The 22,309-nt window shown below is 34.2% G+C and overlaps 1 protein-coding gene and 1 pseudogene across 2 annotated transcripts; one reads left to right on the forward strand and one right to left on the reverse strand.

Moving 5' to 3' along the window:
- Positions 1-17,334: 17,334 nt before the first annotated feature.
- LOC143538982 (phospholipase A1 PLIP1, chloroplastic-like) lies at positions 17,335-19,455 on the forward strand (annotated as a pseudogene). The gene is made up of 3 exons (XR_013136353.1): positions 17,335-17,904; positions 17,988-18,383; positions 18,478-19,455. The product of XR_013136353.1 is annotated as a phospholipase A1 PLIP1, chloroplastic-like (transcript).
- A 346-nt stretch (positions 19,456-19,801) lies between these two features.
- On the reverse strand, positions 19,802-21,816 carry LOC143538983 (zinc finger CCCH domain-containing protein 1-like). The gene is made up of 3 exons (XM_077032414.1): positions 21,771-21,816; positions 20,140-20,969; positions 19,802-20,032 (listed from the first exon to the last, which is right to left on the reverse strand). Exons 1-3 carry the CDS (start codon positions 21,814-21,816, stop codon positions 19,928-19,930), a joined length of 981 nt encoding a protein of 326 aa, XP_076888529.1. The 3' UTR covers positions 19,802-19,927.
- Between the last annotated feature and the right edge of the window lie 493 nt (positions 21,817-22,309).

Here is a 22,309-nt window from a genome sequence, read left to right on the forward strand (position 1 = left end):
TTTGATGATGAATATTTGAAGATGTTGAGTTTGTGGTGGGAATAGTGCATGTGCTTATAACTTATTAAAATCACTAGGAAACAAATGATCCGATTGGTGAAATCCACTATCGACAATGCAAAATCATGTAAAGTTATATTATTCCGCCCAAGTGCGTTATCAATGAGCTATTGTTTTTATTTAGTGTGGTACAAATTTATGAGGGAAGGAAAGATAGCGGGGTTTCTAGGGACACCAAACACCCCCTATACGTCTTGTTGTATATGGGACGTATAGGGCCCCTAGTAGGACCCAGGGCCGGCTAAGGGAGGCCCAGGTGATCGCCGGTCTCTGGTCCGACACTCCGCTAGGCTTATTTTTTTTAATTATATATATATATATATATTTATGAAAAATAATATGTATATTTAATGTTTAAACCTAATAACATAGCCACTAGCTTGGTTTAGTGATAAAGATGTATAACTTCCAATCATAAGATTATGGGTTATAGCCTCACTTGGGACAATTTAACCCTATTTCGATACAAAAAGGTTTTTACACAACCCCTGATTATAACCAAGTAAACTCATTTAAAAATTAAATTGTTTAAATCCAACAAAATATCATTTTACTTCAGGCCCAAATTTTTTTTCATGTTCGAGCCCAAAATATTTTAACAAATCTGGTAGATGCCCTGGTAGGACCCAAGATAATATCAATTTGAACGAAAGCCCAAAATATCAATTTGAAATTTGGAAGAAACTTAACGTCGTTAAGCTTTTTTTTTTAACGGGGACCCAATGAAAACAAACAGTGTGAAATTTGGGACCGGTGAGTCGGTGACAACTATTTTCTAAGTTGGGATTATTATCGGTCAACAGCATTAAGTTGGGGTTATTAAAATCCAATTTGCCATTTTTAAAATCAATTTATATAATGTTCAGCTTAAGTGGTAATGAACAAAATAATCACCAAATATTAGCCAATATTAATAAATGCTTTGTTTATGTCAATTAATTTTTTTAAAAGACATAATGTCTGTAAAATAAAAGTTAAGCAGCTTTAAAAAGGTTAAAATTACTTTAAAAACAGCCAAAATTTTAAAAGAATCATTCAATTTATTTAAAAAAAAAGTTACACCATTGAAGGCAAGCATCTAATGAGCATTTAAAACTCAACAATAATAGGACATAATCAATGAGGCATTAATCCATCAGCCCCATTTTCTCCAAAAGCCCATTTGGTCCATGGCAAACTCTCATTTCACACTATCAAAAGTCTTTTCACAGTCTAATTAAAACAAGATTAGTTTGGAACTTTAAATCCTTCTTTTTTGCATAGTTGACGTGCCATTTATTTAATGTTATAAGTGTGTGAAAATAGTGTCATATATTCATCACGTAAACAACATGATATGAGGATAAGTGTGAGGATAAGTGTTATGTGTAAGTGTGAGGATAAGTGTTATAGTTCATTCTTTTTATTTTGAGTTAATAGCCATTTTCGTCCCTGTGGTTTGCTACTTTCGTCACTTCAGTCCAAAATTTGTATTTTTGTCAATTTAGTCCCCATAGTTTTAAATATTAGCCAATTACGTCCTATCCGTCTAACGGCATCCAGCTATGCCGTTAGTTCAAGGGTATTTTTGTCTTTCTCCTTTTTATTTTGAGTTATTGGTCATTTTCGTCCCTGTGGTTTGATACTTTTGCCAATTCAGTCCAAAGTTTGAAATTTTGTCAATTTAAGTCAGTTTTTTTTCTATAACCCTAGAGAGCATTATCCAAGCCCAAAACAAGTCTGCATTTACTCTGTCGACAACAGTAATCATACCCCCTCCTCTCGTATTTAGTTTCTAGACGGTTCCTAAACTCTCCCCCATGGTGGAATTCAATGGTAAAGTGGTCAAAGCAATTCTGTGAAACCGAATTGTACGGAAAAAACTAAAAATCGTTTCTTTGATGAATGCATAATATTTAGGGTTTAGAGATTAACATATCATATCGAAAATCTGGATCGTAATCAACTATTATACATTAATCAACAAAACAATTTTTAGTTTTTTCTGTATAATTCGGTTTCAGGGAATTACCTTGACCACTTTACCATTGAATTCCACCATGGAGAAGATTTTAGGAAATGTCTAGAAACTAAATATAAGGGGGGGGGGTATGATTACTGTTGTCAACAGAGTAAATGCATACCATTATTTGAGGTTGCTCGATGGTTTTGGGCTTGAATTATGCTCTTCAGGGTTATAAACAAAAAAACATAAAAAATAAAAAAAACTGAATTAAACTGAACATTAAATTGACAAATTTTTAAACTTTGGACTGAATTGGCAAAGATATCAAACCACAGGGACTAAAATGACCATTAACTCAAAATTAAAAGGAGAAAGACAAAAATACCCTTAAACTAACGGCATAGCTGGATGCCGTTAGACGGATGGGACGTAATTGGCTAATATTTAAAACTATGAGGACTGAATTGACAAAACTAAAAATTTTGGACTGAAGTGGCGAAAGTAGTAAACCACAGGGACGAAAATGGCCATTAACTCTTTTAATTTTTTAATCATTTGTCACGTTTATGTTAACTTGGTTTTTCTTCTACATTTAACCTCGTCCCAACCCATGTTATACTTTATTTTCTATTATTCTCCACCACTCCGGTTTATTTAATAACAAAAGAAAATAAAAAGAAAAGGAAAAAAAACTTGATTGGACGAGGGGTCAAAGGAACTACGCGACCACCCTCATTTCAGGCATGAAATAGCAAGGGGCGACTGGGTATTCACTGTTCAGTCTTTGCCTTTGAAGGAGGGATTGTCCACGTAGAACCCTTCAAGAGTTGGGAATGACCAATACCCATTAGTCTAAAGAATCCTAGATCTCACGCTCGTTTTCATCTTGGTTTAACTTTTTATAGTTATTTATTTAAATCTTAAAAGTATACGAATATAGACATTTAAGGATATTCGAGTCATTTCCACGTAAATTTAACTAAACTTGTAATGTAATTTTCTGAATTTGTTATTAGCAGCAAAATTTTAAGATAACAATCACATAGACATCCGTCTAATTTGTTTTAAAAAAATATATAATAAATTAACTTTATTGATAAGTTAATAAACTAAAAAGGTGATTTAATTGATGTGACATTGGCTTTAAATAACATCATCTTTTAATAAGCACGCATACGATGGTCCCGTAGAAAACGACTTTTTGATAGAGATTTGTATATTTTTCTTTAAAGATTAACATTATGGTTTTGTAATAAACGAACACTTTTGTCGTCTTAACATAAAATGTTAAAAGTAACATATATAAAAGCCATTGAATTCCTGAGGTATTCGTTCCTCTCCTAATATATTTAAATTGGCATGTATTTAGTATCTATTGTTATTTTAGTGTAATTGTATTAACTGATTGACAAATGCAATCATAATAAGTATTAAGCAAGCTAGAGATGTACGAAGGGAACGCTTGTTTTAGTTTGTTATGATGTTAGAGGCAAATAACAGGGGCGGTAGCCCCTGCCGAGATCAAGGGGCAGAGCCCATGGCTAGGGTTAGTTATTGCTTCATTAAAAATTCAGTAGAAAATGAATCATATGATTATGTGTGACTTAATCATAAGTATTATTTTGGAGGTAATATTAATATAAATTTGAATTTTTAGAATTAATAACTGCATAAGGCAGTTATTTAATCTAACCCCAAACTGTCGATCAAATAAACATGGCGTTCATAGTTTGATCGACACTTCCGGTTCATCTCTCTCACAAAAATCCATACTAACTTCTTGATCTCATTCAGGACTTTATCCGATTAAAGTGTTTGAAAAACACCAAATAACTTTAAATCTGAAAGTTATCATACGATTATCTAAATTATCAAAGTTGCAATTCCCAAAATCCCTAAGACTTCATGGTCATACCCTAGAATCCTTGAGAATTCAAAAGCCCTGAACGAGTGAAAAAATTGGCCTCCGAATCAAAACTGAAAAGTTGAATCTACTATTCCCAACCACATATTCATATTTTAACAAAAATGTCTTAATAACTCACTTCATCTCATCCCCCATTCGGATTCCCATACTTTAACCCAATATTTCTAAGGTAGAACAAACACACACCTCATATTTTGTGTCACTATTCACCTCATATCTAGTTTTTAATATTATTTGTAGTTTTTAATATTATTTGTAATTGAATGTGAATGGGAAAAAAAGAAAAAAAACATAATTAAAAAGGAACCAAAAATGTTTTATGTGATTGAATAGTAACATATATAAGGGACGAGACGTGAGAGGTTTTAGAATATACGAGGGAAGAGACGTGAGAGGTTTAAGAATATATGAGGAACAAGACGTGAGAGGTTTTGAATAGAAAATGATGCGCGAGATGAATTTAGAAAATGATATGAGAGAGTTTTTTAATCAAATAGAAACTATATTTGTAACTTCTTTTTTTTTTTTGAACGACCGATAAAAAATTAATATAACCGCTAGCAAGCTGCTAGGCATCAAATACAAACACCAAATAAAACGAAATCAAAAATAGCATACCCAGTTACAATATTTATACCCGAAATCTACACCAATCTTCCCATGTAAGCCTGCGCTTCTTTGCTCTATTTTTGATCCAAATATAGCCCAACCCTTTTATTTCTTCCAACAAGGCTGACAGTTTAATCTGTACCCGGAATGAACCAACTCGTTTCTTTTCTTTCACAAACACCAAATCGCGGTTAAACAAATAGCATTAAGAATCTTTGCTTTCTCCTTCGGGAGAGAAGAGAACTTGTGGAGATCCATAGCATCTCGAAAAATGAAGATAAGTAATGAAGGTAACTTACACCATTGAGCAATTACACTCCACATAGTTTGGGCGAGCCCACACGAAACAAATAAATGTTCCGCCGACTCCTCAATCTCACCACATAGTGGGCAACTATCTGATAACACCGGAACGTTCCTCTTCTTCAACGCACCAAACGTAGGCAAACGACTTAGAATTGCACACCAAGACAAAAAATTAACCTTCTTTGGGACTAATTCGTTCCATTATATTTGTAATTTCTAATACTTAAAAACCAAAGTTGAAATTTTTGCATAGCATAATGTACAATTCACTTAATATAACCTAAAACCGTTTATTTAGAATAGAATAAAAAGCAAGTATTCTTTTTAATAATTTTTTTTACGGTGGTTTGTGTGGTGATAGGATTGGCTCAGGAAGGTTAAGTTGCAAACAAATCGCCTTGGAACACTGGTGAGGGGTGATATATGGTTATTCTCGTCAAGCACGCTGGTGTGCGACGCCAACAACTATTTTACAAGAAAAAAAAAAGCCTAATATTATAAGCACCATCTTTTAAAACCATTTATACACACATTTTCTCTAATAACACAGCATTAATGGAAAATTGTGCAACCATCCTATGACCTTAGACACCAACAATAATAATAATAATAATAATAATATTATGGCAAAGGCCCACGACAATGAGTCGGGTTCTCAAGATGCCACCAAATTTTAAAATTTTAGCGTCTTTCAATATTTTTCCCTGGTTAATCAACTTTTAATAAACCTTTTAAGTTAATATGTTTTTCTTTAATCATAAATTTATCATTTTAAAGATGTTTTTTTCTAATTGTCATTACGTACCAAAGGTGTTTTGAATAGTAGTTTTCTGATTTACGAAGATTCAATCCCGTGTTTTGAATAGTCGTTTTCTGATTTATGAAGATTCAATCCCGTAGCAAAAAGTAAAATGTAGATTTTAAAAGTCATTTAAAAAAATGTACCCATGTATTTAACTAATTCTAGTTACTGAATTTACACAGATACATATTTTAAATGTGAAAGCCCAATAGTGCAATGACACTTGTCTAGATGCTTTGCCACTCCATGTCATGTAAAGCGGATCAAATAAAAAGATGCGAATTATAAAAAAGCATTAATAAGAGTGAGTGGTAAAATAATTTTGGAGAATGGAATGAATAATTCATAACCTCATTTTTTTGTGTGATACATGGAAGCAAAATGCCAAGCTTGAGAGTTGATATATTAATTTTTCATTGTAGTTGTAGTTTATGCTGTTTTCTTCTTTTACTGTTTGTTGGTTCTTTTCTTATTTGTTTGGTTGTATTCCTAGTTACTTGTTAGGTTTTCCGTATTTTAGTTTTAATGTCTTTGGTCTTTAAAAAAAAAGATATGTTGATTTTAATGATCTTAACTATTGTCTTTTGGTCACTACTAGTCCCAATTAATAAATTATCTACTAATGGTCTCAACTTTTAAAATATTTGTTCTTAATGGTCCGTGACTAACAGAATCCTAACGTCGTTAGTTTCAGGTCGCCGGAAAAACGGTTTTGGCCGGAAAACTCAATTTTTTTCCCGGAAACTCAACATTTTCGTCCCAAACATCTTGGTAACTTCGTATCGGACCTTTAGGAACCTTTTTATAGTAAAAGCCCCAATTATTGAGGTCGCTGGAAATCTTAGAACCATCGTCGGAATCAGTTGATGGTGCTCAAGTGGTGGTAGTTGGTTAGCGGTGAGCCAATTGGCGGTGGTTGCGGTGTTCAGGTAGTGTTTTCCGGCAACAAATTTGAATTTTCCGGCCAAAAACATTTTCCCGATGACCTGAAACTAACGGTGTTAGGATTCTGTTAGTCGCGGACCATTAGGAACAAATACTTTAAAAGTTGGGACCATCAGTCGCCAATTCATTAGTTGGAACCGACAGTGACCAAAAGACAATAGTTAGGACCATTAAAAACCAATATACCTAAAAAGAAGAAAGAAAAGTTGCATGACCTCATGTGAGAATATTCACAATTATTAGACTTGAATCATCAATTATTTACAGATAAAAATGTTTATTACATGCATTGATCCTGTTAGGCTACAAGTTCTTTGATAAATCGAAATTAATTTTAGCGCATTGCCACGCTTTTAGAACAGTTATATTATACATTCTTTAATCGTTCTCCTAAATCTACATTTTTTATACACCAGAGAACTTGAATTCTCACCACTTTAGGAGAGACATATTTCAATACCTTTATACCATTAGACCAAAGACTACGAGCCCTTTACACCATTAAAAGCATTTAAGACATCGGAAAATTTTGCTCACTCCCATAGGGTTTTGTTTATGATTGTTAAGTGGTTTGTCATTGGGTTAGTAGGTCAAACCATACAAAAACTCGAAAAACTGTCACGAATTAGAACCCGACGCGAACTTGAAATCATTTTTGGCACATGAACCCAAAGCGACATGATTTTTGTGGGTTGACACTTGACACTTGACAATAACACGACCCGTTTGACAAGAAATGCTTTTAGCATTTTAATACTCTAATATTGCAAGTTCTATTAAAAATACAAATTCATACACAGTAAAAACTAAATTTAAATAGTAAAAAAAAAACTGCTCATTTTGCTTTTAGCTTTTAATTTTTATTATTATTATTATTATTATTATTATTATTATTATTATTATTATTATCAGTTTAACTTTAACTTATGACAAAATATTTTGTTAAAAAGGTAAGCATAAATTTAAACGGGTTAAAAAGATGTTTTGTATTTTAATGGTTAAAGTAATAATATTATTTATGATGGATGAGTAATTTTGGTCGGTCGTTAGGTAAGCTTATACTTTTTGATACTTTATAGTGACTTTTAGTATATAGTTAGGTTAGAATTAGATATACAAATTTTGTACACGTTCCATTAACATTATGGTCTTAGAATGATCTTTCCTAGTTGCAACAACTTAATCATGATTGCATACACTTTCATATCTCAAGAGATTTACCGTATGAGGTTTTATAATTTCAAAGTCAATTGATGACATGCCTTCGGACGAGTGTTCATGTGCGTTAACCATAGGTGAAGGTTTTTCCTAGATCGAAAGGCATGTGTTTTCTAATATGATGAATTTAGCCTGTAATTCATATGAGGAATTCGTTGGCCGTTCAAAAAAAGAAACTTTAAGATGAAATTGAAATATACTTACAATTCTTTTTTTCTTATTTTTATAGATAAAAAAGAAAAAACGTGTTTATTTAAACATTAACTTATAAATAGATTATAAACAAACAACTTGTGTTCTTCTAGAGAAATATAGGAACTAGATTAATGACATGATTACTTTGCACAAAGATAAAAAAAATAATATTTAACGGGTGGTATCGTGGTAAGCATCTTATACTCCTTAGAGTCTCAAATTTTGTTTTTTTTCTTGGTTTTTTGATATTTATTTAAAATCAACAAGGTAGTGATTATATCGAAACAGAAGGCAAGCGGGTAACAAGCTGCACCGTTACCCCTTTTCTGATATTCTAATTTTGTTTTTACTAGTTTTCTATCATAATTTATTAAAAGTTATCTGCCCACAACCATGGATGGACCTAGCACTAATGTATGGGTCGGCCGCACTTTGAGAAATTTCTTTTAGATGTATATATATTAAAATCCCTACTGACCTATATGATTTCGATTTTCAAAAATGACCCCATGAAATATCTAGACGGGTCCGTAATAAAAATTAAAATTGAAATTTACATATTTACAAATATAAATCTAATATACATAATTTATCCAATTAAACATAAATATAAACATTTCATGCAATTTAGAAGCCCAAATCTAACTCTAACCCAATTTAGAAGCCCAAATCTAGCTCTAACTCAATTTAGAAGCCCAAAATCTATCTCCAACTCAATTTGGAACCTGCATTTTACATTTAACCTAATAAAAAAATCAATTGGAGGGTTGGGTTTTCAACTTTTTATATCGGATTTCTCAATAGAGACCCGAGTTCAATTCCCACTTACAACACTTTGGGAGGGATATAGTGGCTCAATGAAGGAAGACTAAGATCCTTGTGATCTCCAGTTCGATCTTGAGGGGTCTGGGTTTTACCACAAGCAGGCATCCGGGAGGGCGGGTTTTCCTTGGAAATGGGGATAACTTAGAGGCGATTAAGGGCTCCGTGCGACTGGTTTGGGCTAGCTGGCGGTGACCTTTTGCCATTGGGTCACCTCGTATAGTATATCCAGACATTCTATATTTGTTGGCCATAAAAAAGGACGGAAGAAGCGGGAATTGGACATGGAACCCCTTATGCTTGTCACCCCCTTTCGCCTGCCCCCTTGCTGGTATCGATTCTCCAGATTTTTCAGTTCATCATTCATCAATTAGCATTTCAAAGTCCAAAACTCAAGGTTTGAAAATTGAAAATCCAAAGTTTGATTTTATTACTTATTTAGTTGTTAGTTTATTCTAACATTTAAATTGATTACTTTTCTTTATGTAGTAGATTTATTTGATTACGGTTTTAGAATTATTGAATGTTGATAATTGATTTCAACCTTGAATGCATACTTAAGGAAAGCATAAGGATGGATCCCATAATGGAACTATTTCTTATAAAGAAAGTCAAGTATCATCTTCTAAGACTTTCGAATTTGTTGAGTTGAATAATCTTCCATCGAATCCCGTCAAAAGAAAAACAATATCTTCTTTTCACCTAAGTGAACTAAATGTAATAAAAAAGCATTCTTAAAAAAGCATTCTCGCGCCTGAAGCTGTGGAGCTACTTATCCGTGTTCAGCGGGTCATGCATAGTAATGTTATGACTCCAAGATCAGCAAATATAGCTTTTAAAAGATTGGGTTTTGCGATTCAAAAAGGGGTAGCGGCACAGCTTGTTGCCCGCTTGCCTTCTGTTTCGATGTAATCTATTTGAATTTGAATAAAACAGCTAAATCTTTTATAAAAAAAAAGAATATCAAATTTGTTGTCTTCGACTATATTTTTTATATATATAACCCGACCCAAAAAGCCGAATAAAACCGAAAAAAGTTGTTATATATTTATAATTAACCATCCACAAAATTTCCAACCCTCATGAAAAAAAAATTTCTAGTCCGCTACCGTTCATAATAGGGCTGAGCACAGTTCGGTTAGGTTATTAGGCGAAACTCAAACCGAAACCGAAGTAATCGGTTATTTGAATATGCAAACCGTTCGGTTTTTGGTTTTCCGGATTTCCGGTTTTTCGGTTAATTTCGGTTTCAGTTCGGTTATTTTCGGTTTTTTTTCAATTATGTGTTGACATTGCAAAAAAAATTAAAAAATAAAAATGCATATTTTAAGCTTGTATAAGAACGTGTTAGAATACCACAGTCCACATATTTATTGAATTTAAAAAACAAAAATGGGTACGTGTTACGTGAAATTATACGAATACAAAGTTGCTAAATAGAGTTTAAAAGTTAAAAAACATTAAAAGTTTAGTCTCGATCTTCATTCATCATCTTATTTATTTATCTTAAAAGTTTAGTACATTCCTCATCATCCTGATAATCTTTATCATCATCAATTGGTTCAATTCGGTTTTTTTAAAATGGATAACCGAATCGAAACCTAAATTTCGGTTTTTCAAAAAAACACAAAATTAACTGTCGGTTAATGCTTCGGTCCGGTTTTTTTGGTATGGTTTTTCGATTAATTCGGTTTTCTGCTCACCCTTAATTCATAACATACGGTGGATGCAATTTTCTGAACGGTTTCTCATATTCACTAAAATAAAGATACAAAGAATTAGTGACAAAAAGTCCGTGGTTTTGATCCAGTCTGGTTTATGTGTTATTATTAGCTGCTGGGTTTCTTAAAATGACCGGAACAAAAATGGGCCACGCTCACCTACATGCATTCACACATTTGGCCCATTTTGCCAGGCTAATGCGAAATTCCAATAATACCCTTTACTAAAATGCTGTCCAACGTGTATAAGTGATTGTTGGGTATTCGGTGATGCACTATGACAGAAAATAAATAATAGTTCTGCATGTAGTAATTACGTCACAAAATTGACGTAATTAATTTATATTGGTGCACTATCATAAATATTAGAAAGTTATAATTTATAAACCTGGTATGTTGTTCATGAGAATAAAATTAACATTTTGGTGTTTGGACGGACAGGAGGAAAACTTGTGTGTGTGGATTCAATAGGGGTTTTTCCTCTGGTGAGCTTAGGGAGTAGTGATTTCAAAGTCGGTCAAGCTGCTTCAGGCAAGATGACTAAACATGAGAAGGTGTGTCTTGACAACCAACATATATTTATTCATTTTGCTTTTGACACTTGGTTTCATCGCGCCTGAAGCTGTGGAGTTACTTACCGGAGTTCAACAGGTCATGCATAGTAATTTTACGACTCCAAGGGTGAAGAGAGTGTTCCTAAAAAAATGAGTATGACTAATGAATGAGTTGCTTCTCATTGTTACCCAAAATCACCTAAAAACACTCGATTTATTTGTGGTTGTGTTCCTGAACTATCCAAAGTACCTGATTTACTGATCAACGCAAAACAATCATTATTCATTAGCAAAACTTTTAGGTTTGTGAACCCAAATTTCCTTTCCGATTCTGTTACCTTATTCATTTGCGTCGGTGTTTTCAAATTACCCTATTGGATTACCCCGAAGGTGCCACGTCATCCTAAATCCGCATTCCATCAATAAATCTCCATAGGACTAACCAGTAACCACACCATCAATGCATGGCTATTGCTTTTATTCAGCTTCAAATTACGTATACAAAGAAGTGGTGGCAGGTATTGTTCATACCAATCATGACTTTTAACAAGTTATATAAATAAAAATAAAATAATAATAATAATAATAATAATAATAATAATAATAATAATGAATATCAAAAGAAGTATTAAAATTAATAAATAATAATGATTAAAATAACACAATGCATTTCGGGTAATTACCCATCATGTATCAAATATGCTAAAAATGACTTGTTGGGATTCTTAAAATGTTTATTGCTATTTTAATTTTCATATAATTCTATTACTCGAGAAAATTAAAAACATAGAAACTAAAATTTAACGGATTAATAAATTACACTATTGCCTAAAGATAAATGAAAAATAAAATGTGTGTGGGTAAGCATATATTTCAGGTAATTAGGTCATATTGTCACACTGGTTTATACCCATGAATTTCTTTAGCTGTGTTTCCGAGTTCATTTATAAAAAAAAAGGAAACAAAAATAAAGTTTTTTTTCTTATCTTTTCTTTTAGCATCTCATTTTTCTCTTTAATTTTCTTTCCTTTCAAATCTTTCTAATTTGGAAAGATACAAATTCTCTCATTTTACTTCTTATTTTCTCTCACCTCCTCTCATTTTCTTTCTTTTAATGAAACTCGGGAACACCCATTTTATATTTTCGTTCTCTTTCCTTCCTTAAATGAAACTCGAGAACACAACAAAATTTTTCCATCCCTCATTTTTTTTTCTTTCCTCCTTTAATTAAAACTCGGGAACACAGTAATCCTATACATAATCTCATGTCCATACACCCGTATCACTATCCATATAGATTATTTATACTTCGTGTTTACTCGTCGAGTTTACGTTCATTTGACATCTCTAGTACTATAGATTAGTGACAATATATATATATATATATATATATATATATATATATATATTAATTTTATTATTTTCATAGTGTTGGGATCAAGGCCAAACCAAAGGTAGGACAAGGAGGGCGACTAACCCAATCTGGTCTAACAAGAGACCCATAATTTTTTAAAAAGTTATATATTTTTTATATATAATTTTGTTTCAATACAAAAGCTTTCAAAATGTAAGTATTTGATGTTATGAAAATAGCATCAGTCCATGGATCCAAATGACATGTGCTAAATTCTCATGAGTGATGTTTATTACTTCATATATATAACAACTTTCATTTGAGTTTTATATGAGTCATTTTAATAACTTGTTAATTGTTCTTTTTGTTTTCTGTATTGAGCTTAAAAAATACAATCAAATTAATAAAATTATCAAATTATTTCTCACATAATTAAATACTTGATTCTATGAGTTTGTTTTTAATCCTCCCAACTCTCGAAATTTTAAAGAATTTTTAAATACGATTCTGGTTGAAATTAATGAGTTTGTTGTCAATTTGTCATGGTCAAAAGAATTTAATGAATTGACATATACGTGGCAAGAGTGAAATCACCTGAGACCATCTCTCTTTCTCATGTAAACCATATATATAAAGTCCTACCAGACCTTACTAAACACCGAAAGAGTGTGACACAAATATTAATCTCCCATCTTTCCTTCCTTTCTTCAACAACACAAAGAATAAACACATCGCGTGTATTCATATTTTATTAAATGTTATATACATATACATATATATATATATACGCCTTTGATTCATTCATCAAAATTTATTTATGAGACAACCGCCTGATCGAAATTCAAACGAATTCATCGTTCTAATCGTCATCGACACATACATTCGTTCGCAGTTCTGCTACGAGAGTTCTCCGTTGATTAGAACTTTCGCAGCAGAAGAGATTGATGTGTAAGTCATTCTCTCTCATGTCACACACAAAATGACGAAAAGACAATCTATTGACATACGGATCTAATGCCGAGTAAAACTGCATATCCATAGATTCGTATATCGCTTATGTCACAAAGTAATTACTTTTTTTTTAAAGCAGTTTTCGTAAGCGCTTATTCACACACATAAAACATCATAATTAAACAATTTAATTAGATATTGGAAAATGTAGCAATCGATCGGTTGATCGATTAAGATGATCTAAGCACCGAGTCAAAAATGGGGAAAATTAGGAGTAAATTGATGGTTTCGTTGATTGTCGTAAATTTTATACAGATTTTTCTGTTACAAAATCTGAAATCTGATTTATTACGTTCAGGTGATAGCGATTAGTCTTCAAGGATTCAGGTATGTATTGAATTTTGTATATGATTAATTGTATGTTTTGAATGATTTGTTGGTTTTGTTTATGTTGTGTTATGGTGGTTATGCATATGTGATATTATATATGGTGTGCTTTTGTGTGCATGACCTTGGTTTAAGGAATAATGTTTGATTAATATTGGCAGTGAAAACAACATTGTTTTCCGGTTAAGTTCATTTGAACCTATGAATCGGACTACATGTTTGACCCAAATTAGAATGTTTTTGTTTTATTTTATATTTCTCACTATATCATATGATTTTTATAAATGTGAAGATGGTCAAAATGTCCATTTGATCACCATAATTTTGTAATGAACATCCCTAAATCTCATAAAAATGTTTGTTTTTAATCATTATTTGACGGAATTTTTAACCAACAATATTCTGTCACGTGTCCATAAAATTTCGTTGGAAGCCAAAAAAAAATCTGATAGTCTTATGGCGTGTGGTGGAATCTGGTTGAATAAAAATCTCGTCGGCTAATGACTAAAAAGCGTGCGGATCGACAAGATTAAGGGTGAATATTATGAGAAAAAAAGTTAACAAATGAACGTTTTATTTATTTTAATTAGTCTAATAGGCATTTTCGTCATTTTCCGTCAATAGAATTTTTTTTTAGCAAAACGATTCTGCAATCATTTATTTTAAATGATTTATTTATAGCATCGACATCCACCGTGTGGTTATGACATGGGAAATGAAGTGTAATGACTTAATTTTGACTTTTGCGGCAATTATATCTGAGTTGTACTCCACATCCTTACGTAATAATGTAACTAAAACAATTTAATATTGCTGAAATATGGCAAATGAATAGTGAATTTCTATATGAAAAATGAGAAGTGAGTTGTTAAAATAAAATGTTAAATTAATTAGGTAAAGGTTTTAATATTTATTTCTCTAATGCGACAAATGTTTCACCTAGGGGTGAAAACGAATCGAGCTGCTCGCGAGCTACTAGAAATCGGCTCGTTAGAAAGCTTGATCGAGTCGAGCTTAATCGAGCCCGATCCTGAGCTCGAGCCTAAAAGCAAGCTTGTTTAATAAACGAGCCCGAGCTTCACTTAACGAGCTCGAGTCAGCTCCCGAATCTAAACGAGCCTGTCATTTATATAATTTTTTAAAATATATATCCAGTAATTATTAGTTAATATATATAATGTAATAAAAATAAATAAAAATAACTAAATAATATATATTATTTTATACATAAAATTATAATAGCAAAAAAAGTATATAAAAATACTTATAATTATATAAAAAATAATTAATAAATAGTAAATGAGTCGAGCCCTCGCCGAGCTCGAGCTTGAAACTCTACTAACGAGCCGAGCTTGAGCTTTTAAAACAGAGCTCGAAACGAGCTCGGCTCTGCATAAGTTAAACGAGCCGAGCTCGGGCTCAGCTCGGCTCGTTTGCACCCCTAGCTTCACCTCTATCTTTTAGTCACTCCTAATTTACAACAAGTTTTACTCACATAGAATTAAACTTAAAACCTAAAACCTCTCATAATAGTATCAAAATGCGAATGCTTGAAAGTCTAAGATGGGATGAAAAAGAATTTGCAATTTGATATAAGTTTCAAGCAGTAGAAGTTGCGGAAGTCATAACTGATTATTCCTGACACATCAGTCATTGGATTCTAGAGAGTAGCTAGTATATTCTTCATTTGATAATTTTTATTTTAATAGCCATTTTATATTAAAGTGTAGTTTATTGTTATTTATTTTAAAATAAACTATTTAAATAGAGTTAACACATATGTTTTTTCAGTTGTGATGTATAACACGGTTGTCTAATTACGTGATTGCCTCACTTATTTTTCTACAAAACCTGATACCTAATTATACTAATGCGTTTTCACAGTTCTTTTACATAAAACTAGTTTGTTATATGTTAGTAAACGTCTAACTGCACATACATGTATAGCCGGTTTCTTTACGACTTCGTCTTTCTGTGTGAAGCGTACGAAGCCACCATGGATGAGACGTGTATAAAGAAAAAAAACACTTGATTAATTGACCAAAATTTTTTCTCTCTTAGTCTAGTGACATCAAGTGTTTATTCACTAAAATAAACATTAGATAAATTTTAAAAGTTTATTTTAGGAGTGTGTTCTCGCCGCTAAAGAATTTAACCAAATTTACTTCAAGCACTTTTCACTAAATTTGGACTTCTTATACTCTTCTCCTATTTGCATTTTGCTTTCCCGTGGTCTACCTCTTTCTTCTTTCCTTTTTTGTTTTTTAAGACAAGATTATCATTCAGCGAAATAAAACTCGCAAGAATCTAGAAACACCCCAAAATCACACCAAGAAAAGCTACAAAGACACGAAGGGAGACACCAAAAAGACAACTAGCAAAACCATAAACGCCTCCATACAAACCTAAAGGCTAAAACTAACCGAGAAAAGCACCTAACGAATCATGGAGGATAAGTAGGAGGGAACGTAAACTTCGGGCGCAGACAGATTGGATCCGGAACCATACCAACCTTCAGCCTTGTAGGGTCACCGTCTTTTTTCTGTTTACGAAGGGGCCACACGTTATGGAATTATGACTGCTTCCGTGATTGTTAGGATTTGCATTGACACTCCTTGTGCTAGGAGCCTCCTAACCTTCTTTACAAAAGCAGTCTTGGTTGCAGCCTCAGAATGTTTAGGTGAACCCAACTCAATGATCCCGGTTGTATTATTTTGCAGCGCCAAGTCCGAGTGAATTAATAGATCCAAAGGCTGGGGTGAATTAAGATCCAGGGATAGCAGCAAAAGCATGGGCAATTGGAATAAGGTCTATGATGTCATTTAAGAGAGTTCAACGAAGGTCCAACGCCGCTTAAACACCTATCGAGCAGGACAACCTGAGATGCAGGGGCGATCATCTATGATTAGATAACAGGACAGCCACCCCCAAATTTCCACATATTCTAAGTAATTACTGATTAAGCGTATTATTCAAAATTAATACTTATTCGGATTATAGGTTTCAACTTAGGTTGGAACTTGGAACAATGCTAAATATAATTCTTTCTAGTTATAAATTATGTTTTCAAGTGTCTACTTGTTTTTGACTCGACATGATACTTGAAGCAAGAGACCTCGGTACAACTCTAAAACCTCACATCGGTATCAACTCCACAAGACAATTACAATACAAACATACTGTTATTCGATTTCGTTGTCAATGTTTCTTGCTTTGCAACCGCCTTCAATTGGGCAGCATCGGGTCAAAGTTCGTTACCTTAAGAGACATAATACCGGTCATGTTCATTTTGCTATTATAAACATTTTAGCATCTCTACAAATATAAAAAAGACAAAAAAAATTAAAAAGATCCCTCAGAATATATGTTGTCAACGTTGATACCAAAGTCCAGTATTGTCTTCTTTAATGTCTTATAAATTGTTTGAATGCCTTCATTGTTTTAGCTTCAACCAACTACTGCGGAATAAACATATTTTTTACTTATATTTGTAGTGAAAACATGTCTCAGGCAATCTGAAGGTTAGTTAATAGTTAAGCTTCTTGTTTTGCTAATGATGGCAAGCGGTAGTATGTCGGTTTCCAGCCAACCAACCACCCCAAGACCAAACATCCTTAACCGGTCAATCTCGGGTCAAAATTTAAGACAGCATGCCAGAATTCAGAGAACATATTCGGACAACAATCTATGTTACTCTGCTAATTGTGTTCAGGCATCGATGAATAAACCAAAGTTGAAAAACAGCCGATCGATGGGAGTTTTCAACTCAAAGCTATCGAGCTCGATTACTCCAAACGCAGTCAAGACAGATGTCAGTTATTTAGAGATGGAGAAAAAGGAGAAAAAACGGGCTAATTGGGTTGAAATGCTAGTGGAAATTAGAAGCCGGTGGGTTCAGAAACAAAATAATGAGCCCGTTAGTGATGACGAAGAGGGAAAAGGATGTGAAGACGGTTGTGATGCGGATTACAGTGATGATGAAGACGATATAATAATTAACCAGGAAACGTTCTCGGGAATGTTGAAACAAGTGTCGTGGTCCGATACCAAACATTTATCACAGCTGGCTTTTCTTTGTAACATGGCCTATGTAATCCCAGAGATCGAGGTACATTTTTTCTGAGATCTTGCTCACTTACTTTCGAGCGCGTCGAAAGGATTTAAAAGTTAAAATGTGTGATGTTCTTGTAGGAGGATGACTTAAGAAGATACTATGATTTGACATTTGTAACATCTTCATTGGAGAGAAAAGCATTAGCCGAGTCAATTTGTGGACCCGTGACTACTTCAGCAGCCAATAAGAGGGCTCGTACCTCCGCTGCCTATGAGATAGCAGCCTCAGCAGCAACATATGTACAATCCCAAACAGGTGATGACATCATCTTACAGAAGACAGATTCTTGTCAAAGAGTGTATAACTCAGAGATGGCGGCATATGTAGCGGCTACTACCATGACAGCGGTTGTTGCAGCACCCGAGAAGGAAAAACAGGAGGCTGCAAAGGATCTTCAGTCACTTCATTCATCCCCGTGTGAATGGTTTATTTGTGATGATTCGAGTATATACACTCGCTGTTTCGTCATCCAGGTATTCAAATACATCAAGCCATGCTTTCAGATAAGAAACTGTAAAAAAATTGTGATTTGAGAGTGCTAACTATTTGATATCTTGACAATTTTAGGGCTCGGATTCGGTTGCATCATGGCAAGCAAATCTCTTCTTTGAACCGACTAAGTTTGAGGAAACAGGTGTGCTAGTTCACAGGGGAATATACGAGGCGGCGAAGGGGATATACGAGCAATTCATGCCACATATTTTAGAACATATGAACCGATATGGAGAACGAGCGAAGCTTCAATTTGCAGGTCACTCTCTCGGTGGGAGTCTTTCGCTACTAGTCAACTTGATGTTATTGACCAGGAATGTGGTCAAACCATCGGCTCTTAGACCAGTGGTAACCTTCGGTTCACCGTTCGTGTTTTGTAACGGTCAAAAGATTCTTGACCAGTTGGGGCTAGACGAGAACCATGTTCACTGTGTCATGATGCATAGAGACATTGTGCCGAGAGCGTTTTCGTGCAATTACCCGAACCATGTCACGCAATTACTTAAACGTTTGTGTGGCACGTTCCGCTCACATCCGTGCCTAAATAAAAATGTAAGTATACATAGTCTGCTATATAAACTACTCACATTTTAAATCTAACTTTCCTTATATATGCAGAGCTTGCTATATACACCATTGGGAAAAATGTTTATCATCCAACCCGATGAAAAGTTGTCGCCACATCATCCTTTACTCCCACCCGGAAGTGCTCTATACACTATGGAGAATACAAAGCGTGGTTCAACCAAAACCGCACTTCGGGCCTTTTTAAACTCTCCGCATCCAATAGAAACGCTACAGCATCCGACAGCCTATGGTTCAGATGGCACAATCCTTAAAGACCATGACTCAAGTAACTACCTAAAGGCTGTAAACGAGATCATAAGACAACACACAAAGACATTTATAAAGAAACCGAAAGAACAGAGGAACTTGTTGTGGCCATTGTTGACTTCTCAGTCTCCACATCACTGGAGTCAAGAAACAAAACATGAAGAAAACAAGTTAAGGGTTTCGGGTCAAAAGAGGCTGATTACTACAGAGGCGGCGTGAAAGTTGAAACGCGATACGCCATAGAAGCTAGAACTAAACTAAAACTAACTAACCAGGTTGATGATGCTCATTAGAGGTTTAGATTCTAATTTGTTCACCTAACTAGTAGTTACAGTTTTGTAAATTATGTTATATATTTACTATAAAAATAAATAATGAAAATCCCTTATAGATTATTCCAACTATGTTATGGTGCTTAAAAAATGTAAACAGAATGTAGGTTACTTTTTCTTATGATTTATGAATGTTCAGTTTCAAACCATGCACATTTAATGAATAGTCTTTCATGATATAAAATTATAAAGTTCATCAACCAAAAAAGCACATTTATGAATGCAAACATTGTTGAACGGATTGATCTATTTAATACTCAAATCATTTAAATCAGGTTTATGTGATCAATTCTGGCTAACAAAGTACATAATATGCATCTATCAAATAAACAAAGTAGGAAATGGAAGTTACATGCAGATTATTTTCCTTCAGCAGCCATCCTCTTTCGTATTTCATGTGCAGTGTTGAATATCCCGAGCGTAGGCTGGTTGCAGACAAAGCACCTTTTCTTCTTAGCATGATGCTGCAAAAAATCAAATACTTGTTAACAGAAAAAGTTGACAAACATATATGCCAATATATATGTAACATTAACAAATTATTCATAAACTAAATCTAACAAAATCTTACCTTTAAAGCACAATGCTCGCAGAAATAATGCTTGCACTTGGTCACAACCGGGTCAACAAACGGCTGCCTGCAGATAAAACAAGCAAACGGAAGCCCATCTTCATCATCGTCATCCTGATCTTCATCATCTTCATCCTCATCATCATCACCTTTCAATGCCAATTTCCTCTTCCTCTCCTTCTCCGCTTCATCCCAGTCCCTCTCCATCTGCCATCCCGACTTATAATCTCCACGATCATGCATAAACTTACACGAATCACCATACCCACAATACCCAGTTTCCTTATAATCCTTACAAATATCAGGTTGATAATCAAACCTCGCGGACACCCTAATATGAGCCGAAGCCCTCAACGGTCCATGTGACCCACCTGCTTTCTCACTCGCAACCGTTTGCTCTCTTCTAAAACCCGCCTTATAATCCGTATATCCATGGATACCTTTATACAACTTCTCATTATTACCCGAACTACCCTTCCCTTTCAACGCCTCGTCTGCTTGTTTAAGAACTCTTTCCCTAATCGCCCTTGCGTCTCGTGAAAAGTCTGTTTCGGTTTCGAGGGTTGCGGTTGCTCTGCTGTCGTTTTGAACTTGAATTTCTTTTGATGAATCAAACTGGAATATTGATGATTTTGTATCTTCGTCTGTTTGTTGTTTGGGTCGATTTGATGATGCGGTAGCAAAGTGTAATTTGTTGTCTGGTGCGATAGACTTTTTCTTGGCAATTACGACGGAAGGTTCGTCGTGTTCTCCGGCTTTCTCATCGTCATCGTCTTGATTTCTTTTTCTTATGTTTTTGTTCTTTGAAGGTTTTCTAAAAAAATTGCAAACTGCATCATAATAACAGATAATTGTTAACAAATCTACAGCTTAAATTCTTACTGATAAACAATTAGGCCTGTCACTTTTGTCAGCAACCCGTAACCCAACCCGAGAAATTGTTAACCCGATTACCCGAACACGAAAGTACTCATTTCCATTGAACCCAAACCCGAATTCACCAAACCCAAACCCGAACCTGAACCATTCTAATTCTGTTTGGTTATTAGTTACTCATTTAGGGGTTTCAGATACAGGTGCACAAACCGGTTAGGTTCGGTCAACAAAAGTCAGAACCGGTTTATGATTGGTTTCGGTTCGGGTTGAAACCGGTTTCTTGACCAGGTTACGATCGGTTTCGGTTCCGGTTTTGATCGGGTTTCAGTTCTGGTTTTGGCCGGTTTCGGTTCGGTTAACCAGTTTGGACCTGGTTTTGGTGGAGAAAATTACAAACCGATTCCGATACTACGGTTTCAATCGGTTCCAAAATGGTTTCTACGTAATCGGTTTCAGTTTCATTTTCGGGTCGGGTCGGTTAACCGGTTTATTTGCCCACCTCCAGTTTCAGGTATACCCGAAAAACCAATTCAATCGATTAGCATTCCATCACAATCTATATCAAATTCCATGGTTATTATATTTCTAAGTTATAATTGCTAATTTATTCTACTAATAATTTATGAGCTAAAGTTTTCTAGGTCAAATACTCTAAACCCGATTAACCCGACCCGAAACCCGAACGTTTTAAACAATCAATTAGGTTTGGTTAAACAATTAGCGATTCGTGTAAGAGGATTAAGGATAGAACATACCTTGCTCGGTGTTTTGCGGCGGCGGCGGTGGTGGTTGTTCAGACATATTGACGGTGATTGCGATTGCTGGTTGAAAACGAAAACTAAAGTGAGACGTAAAGGAACGAGGCAACCGACTTTTAAGTGTAAACGGGTATAAGCAACCCGGCTCGTTTAGAGTTGTATTTATCATTATTGAGTAGTTTGTCTGGTTCAAAGTCTGGTCGGGTTAGAGCTTGAGCTCGTTTAAGCTGGCTTGATTTAAAGCATTTTATTTAGAAATTAGTTCTTTAACCCGGCGTGTTGCGTTGCGGTAACTGACAAAACTCTAACGTTGAAACTCAAACGTTGGTAAAACCTGAGCGTTACGATGATGAGTCGACGCGAATTCGGTTAGTATCAGTTATGTTCTTAGGGATAGACATCGTTGGTAAAGTTTGAACGGTAAAACACAAAAAATTAATTCGTCAGTTCAACTTAGAAAAATATTAACATATAAAAAAACGAAATATTTAAAACGATGATTATTTGGTCAGCAAACCCGAGCGATGGAAAATACA

This window comes from Bidens hawaiensis, unplaced genomic scaffold (genome assembly GCF_021521415.1).
Source record: "Bidens hawaiensis isolate Kalapana, Puna unplaced genomic scaffold, B.hawaiensis_p1.1 tig00011791_1, whole genome shotgun sequence".
Taxonomy (NCBI): domain Eukaryota; kingdom Viridiplantae; phylum Streptophyta; class Magnoliopsida; order Asterales; family Asteraceae; genus Bidens; species Bidens hawaiensis.

Excerpts from the sequence above, each read along its gene's own strand:
- LOC143538983 (XM_077032414.1), bottom strand. The coding sequence starts at position 21,816 with ATGTCTGAACAACCACCACCGCCGCCGCCGCAAAACACCGAGCAAG. Across the intron at positions 20,970-21,770 it reads GCCGCAAAACACCGAGCAAG|TTTGCAATTTTTTTAGAAAA; the intron begins GTATGTTCTATC and ends ATTATGATGCAG. Across the intron at positions 20,033-20,139 it reads GCGAGCATTGTGCTTTAAAG|CATCATGCTAAGAAGAAAAG; the intron begins GTAAGATTTTGT and ends GATTTTTTGCAG.